This window comes from Cimex lectularius, unplaced genomic scaffold (assembly GCF_000648675.2).
Source record: "Cimex lectularius strain Harlan isolate CLEC.00 unplaced genomic scaffold, Clec_2.1 scaffold104, whole genome shotgun sequence".
In the NCBI taxonomy this organism is placed as follows: domain Eukaryota; kingdom Metazoa; phylum Arthropoda; class Insecta; order Hemiptera; family Cimicidae; genus Cimex; species Cimex lectularius.
In genome coordinates, this window is record NW_019392737.1 from 437,615 (window position 1) to 452,031 (window position 14,417).

Genomic DNA, 14,417 nt, shown 5'->3' on the forward strand with positions numbered 1-14,417 from the left:
CTATGTGAATTGAGAGAACCCGTCGATCCACCGCCAGCCAGACGTCCCAACATGAAGCAAACAAGTACAAAAAAACATGAATTTACACCACAAATAAAATATTATCCTAATAAATACTGAAAGAAAATTAGTTTAAATAAGTGATTAATTTGTTTGTTAAATATTATTTAGATATATGTTTAAAATAGGAGAAAGATCAAAATCTATTATATTAATAATTCATTTTTTATTGTATATACCCGTCAAAATATGTATTTTGGGTTTCTCTGTTTTGAATGAGTGAGTGTATTTATTAGAGTGAATGGGGAGGGGCTGTTGGTGAAATCCCCATCGCACCTCGAGTTATTAGATTAGTTTGTTATTATATACAGGTCGATGGAGGAATGTTGAGTACTCCATCTACCAAACAGAAAGAATACAATGTACATAAGTGTGAATGCGTATTGAATATGTGTAAAAAAAACACTTATATCCATGTTTAATTTTACATAATTTTATTTCCGATTTTCTAAACTATTGGACTTCCCTCCCTTTGTTGAAACTGTGTTAACTATTGTATTTAAAGATCGTGAGATACGGTTTGTGACCTCACAATCTTCAAATAATCATTAACTAACAGTCACTAAACACCTTTAATTGTTTGTAATACATTTTCATAATTAGCCAGTGTTAATAAGAGTTTCAATATACACTCTATGATTCAACCTCAATTTCAATTTAAACACAAGAGTATTACACTGTTTCAATAAAGGGAGCGAACTAGATTGCTTTGAGAACAATGAAATAAAATAATGTAAAATTAAACATGGAGATACATGAAAAATTAGTATAATAGATTTTGATCTACCTCCTATTTTAACCATGAACCTAAATAATATTTGACAAACAAATTAATGAATAATTTAAAATTATTTTCTTACAGTAGTTATTAGGATAATAGTTAGTTGTGTGTAATTCATGATTTTCGCACGTTGAAAATTGAGCGGCGTTAAAAACCAGCTTCTCATTGGAACTTCGCGGGTGATCAGCGGGTTCACTCTTACAAATAATGCCCTTAGAATTGGATGTAACTCCTTCAACCTGATGATGATCTTTAAGCTTGACATCCGAAAAGTTGAAAACAAGTGAGTAATCTTTTAAAGTGTTGAACAACATACTCACCCCACCTTTATCATTTCTATAAATACTAGCAAAACAATATACATTCCACCGGTATGAAATTTGACTGTGAACCGATTCTACTACTTAATTCGACTCAAAATATTTAAAAAATTTCAGAAGATTTCTGCTCCTAAACATACAAAAATTTCAATTTGTAGTGTAGAGATAGATATTTGAAAAATAGCCGAATCTCCTATCGATTTTGCTGCAGTCTTCAATATAACAACAAATTATCAGTGATAGTTTGTATCAACCTATTACCACGTTAGCTTAATAGATCCCGAGCATTATAGAGCTATCTTTTTCCTAGGAATTATGTTCCTGGTATAACCAAAAATTGCCCCTCTTTCATTCATTTCGGGATGTGTATTTTAACTTCACAGCATTCGATGGGCTCGGTTTTGAGAGGCGAACCGAATTTATATAAGTGGAGAGACATTTCATTTCCCATGTTCACTCTCTACTTCTTTTGGCTTCGTACCAAACACTGGTGACTCCAAAAGCCATCAGACTGATGGCTGAATCACTGCCGTCGGTGCTGCTCTTTTTCTCTCTGACTTCTGCAAATTATTACCGACGAATAATCCGGATCTCGGTATGGTCTGAATGAAAAAACAAATTCAGTTATTATTGCCAAGCTTTCGATCTATTTTAAAGTTATCATCAGAGCAAAACAATCTTTAATATGTCTACAATGTTCCATAATTTAGTTTTTAATAGATGGCTTCCAATTTATTTGGAAATCGACATTTGTTAGTTCCAACATTACTAAGGATCCATTAAAAACTAAATTGTATCAATTTTAAAACAAATATAATATTGCTTTCCCCTGACAGTGACCTTAAAATAGGTCGAAAGCTTGGCTGTAACAATGGAATTTGTTTTTTCATACAGACCACACGACTTCTTCTTATTTGTGAATGAAAAGCGATCGATACATCTAACACTTTAAACAAATTATTACCATCCAGTAGTTAGTTAGTTTTGTTTCAAGTCCTCCCCAAATGTATCGAATGTGAAACGAAATTTTTAGTATGGAATGCCGATAGTGAAGTATAGAAAATTTTTCCGCATCGGTAACTGCGAAGTTATTGTTATCAATTTCAATTTTATAAATTTATAATAAATTTCATACCCGCAAAAGCAAAGAATTCTGAACTGATCTTTATCTTCGTGCCCAGATAACCGTAAAATATGACGGATATCGAAGAGATCTTTAAGAAAATCGCAAAATTTGTGGTGGGATGATAACAAAAAAAACGATTTGACGTTGGCGCAGGTTTCGTCCCTTGCGAGAGTTAAAGTCAAGATCTTTACCGAAGGCAAACTTCCCCCGAGGATAATGGGGAAGCCGAACTCTCCATCAGTTCCTGTCTCACTTTCTCTCTCTCAAGTCAGCAACTGTTTTCTATATAAAGCAAGTTAGGCCAGTCCCCGTGACGGATTGTACTCTGAAAGTTTGCACCGTCCGTTTCTGGATCCTTAGCCACCCCCGCCCCACTCTCCAAAATAGAAATCTTACAGCCCGATTTGTTCAAATTCCGCTTTATAAAATGTCACCAATGGTGAGAATTTGCACTCTTAACCGATGCCAGACCCACTGGAAAACGTTTCAATCAAACACAACAATGTGTATGTTTACTTTGGTACTTTACTTGTTTACAACAGCTTTAAAAATCTGTGTTGCACAAGCTTAATCCCCAAATCCGATCCATGATGACAATGTGATAGTGCTTTACACATTTGTTTTCTTTACACATTTATTAATAGAAAAATAATCCAAATAGATCGAAAATTTATCAAGTAATTTGTTTTTGTTTTTTCGTCACGGCGTAGTTACATTTGATAATAAAATAAGCACAAGATTAGATTACTTCGGCTGTCATTGGATGTGAACTAATTGATTTTGATGAATTATGATCTTTTTCTTTGGGTCTGCAAAGTGATGAACCTGTAGTTTGGGCATTTCACGATCATTACTCCTCGGTGTGTTTCGGTTAAGTTTTTTCAACAAATTTATATATTATTATAACTGCTCAAACGTTTAATATAGACAAACCGAAACACGTTTGACAGACCAAAGCAGCAAGAATGAAACGAACTACGTATTTTGATAAATATTGAGTTTAATGGATATAGTTTTTATTAATGGCTATTGTTTTGAGATTGCAGTCAGAAATTTCCAGTTTATGCTCAGTTTTAATAATAATAAACAAGACAAAAGCAAAAACACCCAGTGGACATCCAACCATCACACCTACAGTTAACCAGGGGAAAGTAAAACGCTGAGTAACATGCTAAGAGACATTACCGAAAAAAATACTTTTCGCTATAATTGATATAAATACGAATAATATAAAAACCCTATTATATCCGAATTGCATAAATGCAAATAAGTGCAATTATTTTTTAAATTAACAATCTTCAAAATTACTTATTATTGTACAACTAAAGTAAAAACGAAAAACGCAAGAAATTAATGTGTATATGTTAATGTAAAACTAGGGTATGGTTAGAAGAAAAGGCAAAAACAATAAACAAACTTGGTCTCACAATGCTTTTATGTACGTAAGTAAATGTGTAAAATTCTGTTTGTTGTTCAAGTTCTGCTTTGAACGAGGAGATAAAACATCAGAAACGTCTGTCATTGAACTATATGATATAGGTCTGACTTCATTTGCAGAACAACCACCAATAATTAAAAACGACGTTTTTATTTTGATGAATATTTTGAAAATTAATTTCCCATTGATTGCAACATTATTATTTTATAAACATTGTCAATTTGGATAGTAAGAAATAATGACAGACGAACTCCTATGAATATCTGTTAAGATTGTATCTGCAGTTTGGTCATTTAGGACCATTTTGGTCTGCCTATTCTCGCACTAGCTGGCCGTAATCATCAGAAACGACTAAACTGTTTAGCAGTTTGCCATGTAATAGCTAGGAAAAGACTATGGCACCAAGGAAAGCCATTGTAGGCCAATGTAGACCTCCATATCGTCCCCTTGAGGGGAGTTCTGTACTTTATTAAAGGAACGTAAATCTTCCAGGAAAACCATCTCAGAGATCGACCACAATAATCAAAAGTGTAAACGGGGACAATCCCTTCGACTCCAAAAGGGAAAACGCTGTTCTTCATCTCAAAACAATAAATTGATAACTTTTATCGTATATTAATCCTTTTAATTGTAATAAAAAGTTTCTTTTTTATTTTTTTTTATTTATTTATTTATTGAAGATGAATATACCGAGAAAATCAAAATATATATTTCGGGGTTTGCCTTATTAAGTTTAAGAAAAAAAAAACGACTATGTTAAGGTTCTTTTACATATTATATGTAATCACGTAAAATCTAAATTATTATTAGATTTAATATGTTGAATTTTGGATTGTAAAAATAAAATAAACAAAGACGAAGAAGAATATAGGTTTAAGTAGTCGATTTCCTAAGAGCGATTAATCAGGGTAGAGAATTGCCGTCCGGCAGTTTACTCAGATTTACCGCTCTACAAGTAGTTGAATTAATCCGATCCTCCATGTCGGGGCAGAAGAAAGAGGGAAAAACAGTCATTTATTAATTCATAATCACTGTTTGTAATTTACACACCAAAGATAATAAATGTGAAAGATATTACGGAGCGATAAACAATAAATTAACAGGAAAACACAATTTCGGTTGATTTAATTCGAGAAACGAATGTATCATTCCTGAAAGTGGTTTTGACCATATTAAAATGACTGCACTAATGTAGACATAATTAACAGGTCGCAGTAAATAATTTTCTAGCCATGTTGAATAAAACGACATACAAGTTTCACCATGGATTGGAGAATTTAAATTCACGATCAATTAAGCGGCGGAATGAATGATTAGTGGAAAAATTAACCGGCCCACAATACAATGAACAATGACGAAAACAATCTTTTTTTATGTTAATACCTATCGGCACATGTCGGCATCGTCAATATTGGGTTGATGAAAAGTAAACGGTTAAAAAGGTGTTGTTTTTTTGTTATTTATGTTATTATGTTTATAGTATATTATTTTAAATTAACCATATAGAAACATATGAAGTTCAAAATTGTATCAGAGGTTACGAAATTTTTTGTTCTGAATTTTCGTCAAATTCTTTGTAAAGCAGAAGAAGAGACATTTTGAAAACGACACTTTAGGCTCAAATATCCCGAAAACAATGCAAGAATGGGGAGAAAATAAAAGTGAAAAGTTAAGACGGAGAGGGAGTCGTTTGAATTTTTACGAGGGCTTCTAACCATGGAGTCTCTTACCTCCTAAATTCTACCCCATGAATCTTCCCTTTACATTCTCCGGACTATAGACTTAATTCGCCGTTAAACTTATCTGATATGCCTCTTGTGATGGGCTCTCAGGTCTTGAGGTGACGGACTTGCAAATCGGTGCGCGAACAAGTGACTCCACTCCGAGTCACGAGTTATATCGAACTTAGTTATGTCTTTACGCTGGTTCGCATTATTCCTCACTCTGTTCGAATAACTTTAAAACAGAAGAAAATATGGCTTATGCTAAACGAATTTCATTTAAGTAAAGGCGAAGAGACAAAACGAACAATACGTTTAATATCAATTATTCATAAAGTCAGACTGCATATTGAAGCTTTTCTCAAGTCATACTCCATGATTATGTACATTTGAAATATTTATTCGTCTAAAATTCTTTCCGTTAAATTTATCTAAAAAAAATATTTGTGGGGGATGTTGACAGAACAGAAATAAGCCCTAGTGCGATCACCATCGCTTTTTTCTAAAGAAAGACGCTATTCGGAACAACGCCATCTTCATTTCAATAAACCTAATTTTTTCGTATTTATGTCATACCCTGCAAGCAAACACATCTTTACCCAACATAAATTTTAATTTATAAAACATTATTTATACCATAAGTAATTTTAATTATATGTTTATTCTGAATAATTAATAATTATATTCTGAAAAAACTCACTTCTATGTAGTCAACATTAATTTCGGTTGAAAATATTTTTTTAATAGGCTATAAATGTTATGGATTTTCAACGAATTAAATTGTGAAGAAATTTACTCTCAGCTATCAGTTAATAGAACAGGAAAATGATTTAAAACATTTTTTAATGGCTTTACATATTACAGTATTATTATGTATACCACTGTCAATTTTTGATGAAATAACAGCAATTGTACAACAAAATAAATTTATTTCTTTAAGTTACTGCCTTTATTGTTGTTATCTACATAAACATTTATTCAAACATCTTATGTCCATTTAATCAAAGAATTTATTTAAACAGATTAAAAATCCCTTTAAAGCCTAATAAAACAAACTTCATTTTATATCGTTTTTAAACGCCTAGGCTTGTCCTCTCTGCCAGATTGATGAATGGCATGGATGGTAAAATTACAGAACTAGTTATTCTGACTAATTTGAAGATTGTTAAACAAGCAAGCCTTTTTTGTCGGCCTTAATGATCTCTTAACTACCCGTTTATACGCCCATTTATTTTGTTTAACTAACTGTGCGTGTGTAATTGTTTTTAAATTGGAATGACAGATGTTTTATTTGAACGCGACACGGCAATGTTCTGGTTGAATATAAATTTCATTCTTCTTCTTGAGATAGGCAAAAGAAGTAGAAAAGTGCACAGAGGGTAGAAGAGACATTTATAAATTTCAAATTACCACTAGGCACAATTTCTATCTTATGAATATTTCTCCCCGTCTTTGTCATAATTTGACCATGGGACTATTTTAGTTAGATGCTGGGTAGTAAGTAATGTTTGATTTAATAGCGAAATTTACATTTACAAATAGGAGAAACCACGCGTTTTCTAAATTAAACATTTCCGACAGTTTTCCCCGTTTATATTTCGTTTTATTTGCAGTACCCGGTTTAACTCTATCCCGTAGGTTTTGCAAAATCAATAGTACTGGAAACTTTTTCATGCTTCAAGACGCTACGTCCACTTTATGTTTATGACGCTTGCTTTTAAACATCTTTCAACTTAAATTGAACCATTAATATAAAAAAAAATATTGATTGTTATATGAAAGTGACGGAATAGATTAAAAATTGAGGTGATTATTAACAATGTTTAAAAAATATACCAGATATTTCCGGTAACCTTCACAATAATCGCAATCACAATAAATTACAAACAACGTCAAAGTGAGATATTTTTTTAATTTGTTTTTTCGGACTTGAACCAATTCCTCCAGCTTCAATATTACGCTACTAAATCGTAGGGGTTTTATTCAAAGAATTCAGTTCCCGTCATGAATAATTGTAATTAAACGTAACGGCGGTTTGTAATTTCAACGCCCAAGGGCCTCGAGGGAAGAGTAATGTTACGCAGAAGAAATCAATTTTATTCCGGTTTTTGTAGAGTCGATTTTATCTTGATGGTAAATGTATAACAAAATTTGTCATAATGTTATAAATAATAATAATAACAGTCAAATTCAATACATTATAAATATAATAGATATGTGTTTTTTTTCTGTATGATGAATTTCACATAAAATTTTCCTGACACTCAACGTCACTTCACTTCACGGTAAATAGCCGATTTTGTTGTCACACTTCCACCGATTACGACTGGATTAGGAAGGGATTCGCTTACCACAAATGAAAACTGCGAGGAACATTCGCGTAGACTAATGTTGCAGATTGCAGATCGTGTTGTTCAAGACATGCTGGACATCGTTGCAGTTGTTGCGGCCTGCTGGCGGCGAATTTCCAGTCGGAAAAACTGACGCGGAACCCGGTTTCGGTGCTGCTTGGCAGAAAGCCCCGTACGGACTGAGGGTGAAAGCTACAGCCGAGCCCCCACCCCGTACGCTTATCGTCTCCTCAGCCAGCGGAACGGGGGCGGCGTTCCTTGTTTTGGCAAATGCCAATAACGACCAAATTTTACACCACAGTCTGTCTATATAAATGCGTTCCAATTTTAAACAGTGACACACCGAGGCAAGCCGCAGTTGTATACAAACAACATAAACATTAAAACATTTGCGACGATTCAGCATACACATAAATCCTGCAGTTGAGACTTGAGAGTAATTAACTTAAGTAACACAGGTTTAAACATTTCTGATGTTTGTGAGTTAGTATTTATATATGTTAATAACATACATAACAGAAATTGTTAATGTAATTAATCTTTATAATAAATAAAAACCCTAAAAATGAAACACGTCTTGGTTCGTTAAAAATAGCCAACGACATCAGAATCTGCTTGTACCAATGATTGACGTTATTAAACAGAAATTTCAAAGGTCCTAAGCAAACATGACATTAAAATAATTAGTTAGCTATATAACTGGACAAGCCACATACAACAGAAGGGTAACATAAAAGTATTGTAAACTATATTGTTATGAGGTTGAAATTGAGACGTTTTACCTTTCTTAAACAATAATTAGTTAATGGTAAATGTTTTGAAGAGTCGGCATAAGCATAAATCCTGCAATTTTGCCTTCTATGTGTTATATAACATATAATTATATATGTTAATAGCATACATAACAGAAATTGTTAATATAATTAATCTTTATAATAAATAAAAACCCTAAAAATGTAGCAATTTTTATATAACTCGTTGTTGTTGTTTAAATGTTTTTATAATGTTGTTTATTTGATTAAGTTCAAACCCAACATTAAACTAGCAAAGGAAAGCTATACACGTGCGATCATCGATTTTAATGAAACTTTTGGTTAGTAATTGCTTGCTAACTAAGACAAAAAATATTAGGCACATGTCCGAGTTCGAGCATAATTGCCAATGGGCCCTAGAAGAAGAGAACACAAAATAATTTAATTAATTTTTAAATTTTTTCTGCCTTTGTTGTGTAAGTATTTTAAAATTTAATACATATCATTCGATTTGCTTTTATTAAACTTACAATGAGACTAAATATACAAAACGTTACAAAAACCTAAATACATTACATGTAAAAAGGTGAAAAAACTGATTTTTATTAAATAAATTTGGATTCGTTTTAAGCACCCTTAACACCCTTAAATAGAAATTTTCATAAAAAATATACATTGGCCTGGATTCGGGGGAACAAATTTTTTTCGCCGATGTCCAGTGTTCACCAAAAAAACCACAACTCCTCTGTATTTTATGTAAATTGAACATATTCAACGGTAAGAAAGCAGCATATTTCTTCTTTCAGGCTATGTGAACAACATTTAGGTTTTTTGTCGTTATACGTAAGAGAAATAAGGATGATAAAATATATAAATCATCAAACGTTTTATTTTATTTCTCCGGTTCTAACTTTTTTAAGGAGGCAACGTTCATGCCAATAGTGTGTCGTTGAAAGTTATCATCATTTACGTGATTTTCTAAAATAAATCGGATGCAAATTGTTAGCGAAAATTTTAGAAGAAAAAACATTATTTTTTATTGATCCAACAAATTGTGTTCCAAGTTTGTTCCATGCTAAAAAAATATATTTTAACCCACATTACCAAAACAATCGTCAATATGCCAAAATTGTGTTTAGTAAAATGGGGGAAGGGATATTGAAATACATAATTTGTGCTTGAGGGGGAACCATACAGAGTCAGAAAAACAACATTAACAACAATGGAAGGATTATTAAAACCCACCATCAAGAAGACGTAGAAATATACCTATATAGAAATATATCTTGAACTAAACTACCCTTTTAAAACATCGCCATCCAAAGCTTCCGATATTTTTAACGCAAAAATAAATAGGTTGATAATTTGTAAACGTCTCCACCGATTTACCAGCAACTGTACAGGTATTTAGACCTAATAAACTTCACGTGTTGACTTTGGCTAACGCAGAAAAATCCAGCTTTTCAAAGGTTGTCACAATTAATTAATCTGTATTTAAGGTATTGGTTGAGATAAAAAGTCAGTGTCACAAGCGGTATTCGAACCCACGACCTTCGGCTAAATACGCCGCTGCTCTACCACTTGAGCTATCGTGACTTCGATCCTCTGACACTAACTTCCCATCCCAACCAACACCTTAAATACACATTAATTAATTGAAAGATATTATTTGGTCAATCGGACCACGAAAACTAGTGAAATTAATAGGTACACAATGTTGAATTTGGCTATAAATTATTTTATTAATTTAACTCTGTGTTTTGTTTTTATACCTTTTCATAAATCTAATCTCATTTGTTATGATTTTAGATATTACTTTCATATCATTGATAAAAATACGAACTTAATGATATATTAAGAAAAGCTAATTTTTTATCGGCTCCTGAGGGACATTGCAATCAAACTACAATCCCTAAAAAAAGTTTCATTAAAATGTGCATCACACTCAAGTTAAACCAAATTTTAAACAATCCACCTACACATTAAACCAACGAACGTCGGCGGACTGAGAACTGTGACATTTGTGTGTAACCGTTAGCTAATCTATGACAACTTACGACTGTTAACATGGCTCTTTCTTCCAGGTTAATATTTATTCTGTTTATTTGTTTGTTCAAGAACAAAATATAGAATTTTGAAGAAAAACGGGTGTCTTTTTTTGAATTTATTTACAAACGGAATATTTGCGCTTGCGGGAAGTGCGAAAACATTCATTTGACCCAATTTCCCGGAACTGGGAAAAATAGACTTTTTATAGTTGGCTGTGGAAAACCCGTTTAGGTGATTTCAACCGTTCGAATCGTAAGTTCGGTAGGACACAAGAGAAGCTGGATAACGACCACATAAATGATGCGATTAAGTCCTGCCCCACTTTATGCACGAAGAAGGAGTAAGTGACAAGTAATGCTATACATTAACCATTCAACATGCCCCGAGGATAAATTTTTACAACACTAAAAAACTTCAACATTTTAAATTCAAAATTATAAAAGAAGCTTTTGATTTTCTGTTTTAATAAGAAGAACAACGAAAAAACAAATATGTAATTGAACAAAATAATAATTGTAAATTTGGTTGATAAGTCTATGATATTTGTCAATTAAGCTTCGGTCATTATTTGCCATCAGTTCAATCTAAAAATTATTTTCACTAAGAATTTTGTAGTAATATACAGCAAATGAGTTAAACAATTACTGACCTTGTATTTTATTTCATGATGTAACACTTTATATATTATTATCAACAGATTAAGCTCAAATGTTACTGCCTCACGTAATTGTTACGACTCAACAATGCTAAACATTTGAGAGACATGTTCATTTCAGCTACAAAAAATTTCAACAAGGCAATTGTCTTAATTCTTTATGTCGTAAAATAACTAATTTATTTATGCTTCCCCGAGCGAAATAATTAATTTTAAAGGCCTTCATCTTTTTTTTAATATATTATGTTTAAATGTACGGTATTATTCTTTAAACGTCAACCTTCGCGTTTTCAAATCGGACAAGAACACAGAACAATTGGCCTGTACTTTTTAAATTAACTTTACCTTACTTTTTTAATTGTTTTGCTTAGTTAATTTTTGAGTTTATATCATAATTTACTTGCTAGTCTATCCCATTCAAGAGATAATTTAACTTGCACGAAGTTATTAAACCAAAAAATATTTCATTATAAAGTTGTACTTTAAATTACCAGAACCCTGTAAGAATGAAATATGTACTACGTATATATTTTATATTTGTTGTACAAATAAATTTTTGTACTACTTATTTGTTAATAATTTAAATATAGTATTTTTTTTAAATTAGGTATTTCAACTACGTGATTATATCGACCCCGGGATGGCGGTGTTTTTGAAAAAAGGCCCTTTGTGTCAGGTTCGAATGCACGGCCGCTGAATTCGAACCCGGACCTTTACCTTACAGTGGTGGGTGCCATGTCAAGGCCTAAATCTTTGCGGCCCCTTTTTATAAGATTTTGTCATATTTGTAAAATATATTATCAATATTAACAGGCAATTAACCGGTAAAAAATTGTAAACCGTTAACAACTCTAACCAAGATAAAATTGACATTGCGAGTTGAAAATTCCGCAATTTCCTAACCGTATTTACGACTGGTCGGCTTTCGTGATTAATTTAGTAAATCAGGACAAACCGGGCAGATAAAACGAAGGACGGGGTGTTGTTTAATTAAAAGTTCGAAACACTTATCACACATATTATGGGCGTTAAGCAATGATGATTTACATGGAGAAACTTCCAAGTGCAATTACCTACGGACATTTACCCTTGAGAGAATGCGTGGAATCGCAAATGAAATGATTAAATATTTGGTCAGATTTCATATATATATACATATATAAAACCTTTTGTGTTTTTTACGGCCCACAATGACCAACAAAAAAAAGTAAATGGAGCAACGGTATTGGCAGGTGATTCCAGAATACATTTTGAACATTAATTTATTTGAGATTAAATAAATGAAAATATTAATTTTGCTTTTAAGAGCCCGTTGGACCAACTTGCTTTAAACACAATTCAGTAAGGAACCGAGTTCACTCAAAAATAGGAGTTCAATTTCGCTCAAGGTGGTTCAATTTCGGCTGCTTGGCGTATGTTAACTCAGTTCAGAGTTAAGCAACATTTATTTCACAACATAACCTGTGTATTGCGCTCTCAACAGTTAAAGGGGTTTTAATCAGTTTTTGTTTTCGCGTACAGTAAGAATTGATAAACTTTTGATATGCAAATCAAAGAATATTCTTTCTATATATGGTTCTAAACCGACAATTTCTATTTCTTTAACGATTGAAGTCAACGCACTTTCTCTCGCATATTTTTTATTTATACTCAAGTCGCGTCAACAATAGACCTCGAGGTTTGTAAATATGAACAACTCACTTTAAACAAATACGCGTAGTAATCTCAGCCAAAAGGCAAACCTCTTTATTTGCTGTAATAAAGTCGGAAATTCACAACGCAATAATACTTACGATAAAGTCTTAAAAGTTTTCAACGCTGCATTCTTAGATTTTAGTTTGAAATATTTATGCACTTTGTTTATTTTATCATGTATTTTCTTTGTTTATGTAGTTTTTTATTGCTAATTTTTGTTGCTATAATTGCTGTTTTCTCCAACGTTTGTCGGTGTCGATTTGTTCGATAAAAGGTGTGTTATATCATGGTGAGATAGAAACACCCGTGTTTCAGATTAAACCTGAGTTTATGGTTGAGTAAGCATACAGAATCACACCTCTTGGCTCAACCAACCCACTTATCAACGCTCGGTATAAAATTCTTCGCTAAACACCTAAGCTCGCGTATTACGGTAGAAAACCCCCGGCACTTCTTTTCAGGATCCATCTTTTGTATATCACCAGTGAATTATGACAAAAAACCTCTTCGCTCTAGCTGCTCGGTGAGAAACTGCGATAGGAGGTAGGAGGGGTAATCAATTTGGACTAATCATATTTTGGATAGGTCATACTGTTATCAGTTCGTATAAATTGACTTAGTAAATTTTGAATGTTTATATTAATCTAAAAACCCTAGCCACACATATAATTAGTTAACACTTTAGACAGTGTTTAAATATTCAAACAAAAACCTCAACTAACAAATCGAAAAATACATCTAAAAAATGCACCAGCAACGCATAAATAAATCATGCAAGAATAAGCCCGTTATGGGCTGAGATTGAAATTATCAACTCAAAATGCACACAAAGCAGTAACATACGGGAATGGTTATTAATAAAGCACCGGAATCAATTTGTTTGCTTTCCCTAGTTTGCTACATTTGCCAAGGAAAACTATTAATAAGATACATATTGGGATAAACCTTCAAATACAAAGTCAATTAATATGTTGTTGGTCCTTGATATTCAATTTTAGATTAAATAAAATCTCTAAAAATACGATATATTTTTTAATGCATGTACACATCATCATATAAGCAACAGGATTGTTTTTTATTACTTGCGATGATCATTTAAGGGCGATGACACACGGAGCGGTTTTGACCGAAGCGTTTATCGCGAGAAAAATCGAGGCGGTGAGTCGTTCATTGCTGTTGCATTAACCTGACAGACGTAGCGGTCGTAACCGCCTGTCGGTTTTCAAACCGAGTCGGTCGGTGGCGGAGACGACCCAACGCGTCGGTTTTGAAAACGCCAGGCGGTGAGTGGTACCCAANCAATATATTTATTAAACAGGACTTGTTATACAAACTGCAAAACCTTGCGACGTTCAATGCTTATATGCACTGCTATAGGATACATTTAATAACTGAGAGAAAACAAAACCGCTTCGGCCAAAACGCACATCATACCGCTGCGTGTGTCACAACCTAGCAAAACCGCTCCG

General features: G+C 32.8%; 1 protein-coding gene across 10 annotated transcripts in view; it reads right to left on the minus strand.

Moving 5' to 3' along the window:
• Positions 1 to 14,417, minus strand: part of LOC106665649 (neural-cadherin) — a 538,139-nt gene that overhangs the window by 295,267 nt on the left and 228,455 nt on the right. The window contains exon 1 of one of the 10 annotated variants that reach the window (XM_014392229.2): positions 7,798 to 8,186. The exons of the other annotated variants lie outside the window; for them this stretch is intronic. Within the exon in view, the coding sequence (XP_014247715.1) occupies positions 7,798 to 7,822 (25 nt within the window). The 5' untranslated portion in view covers positions 7,823 to 8,186. Of the gene's footprint in view, positions 1 to 7,797; positions 8,187 to 14,417 lie in introns of those variants that run through there. 10 annotated transcript variants of the gene reach the window in all.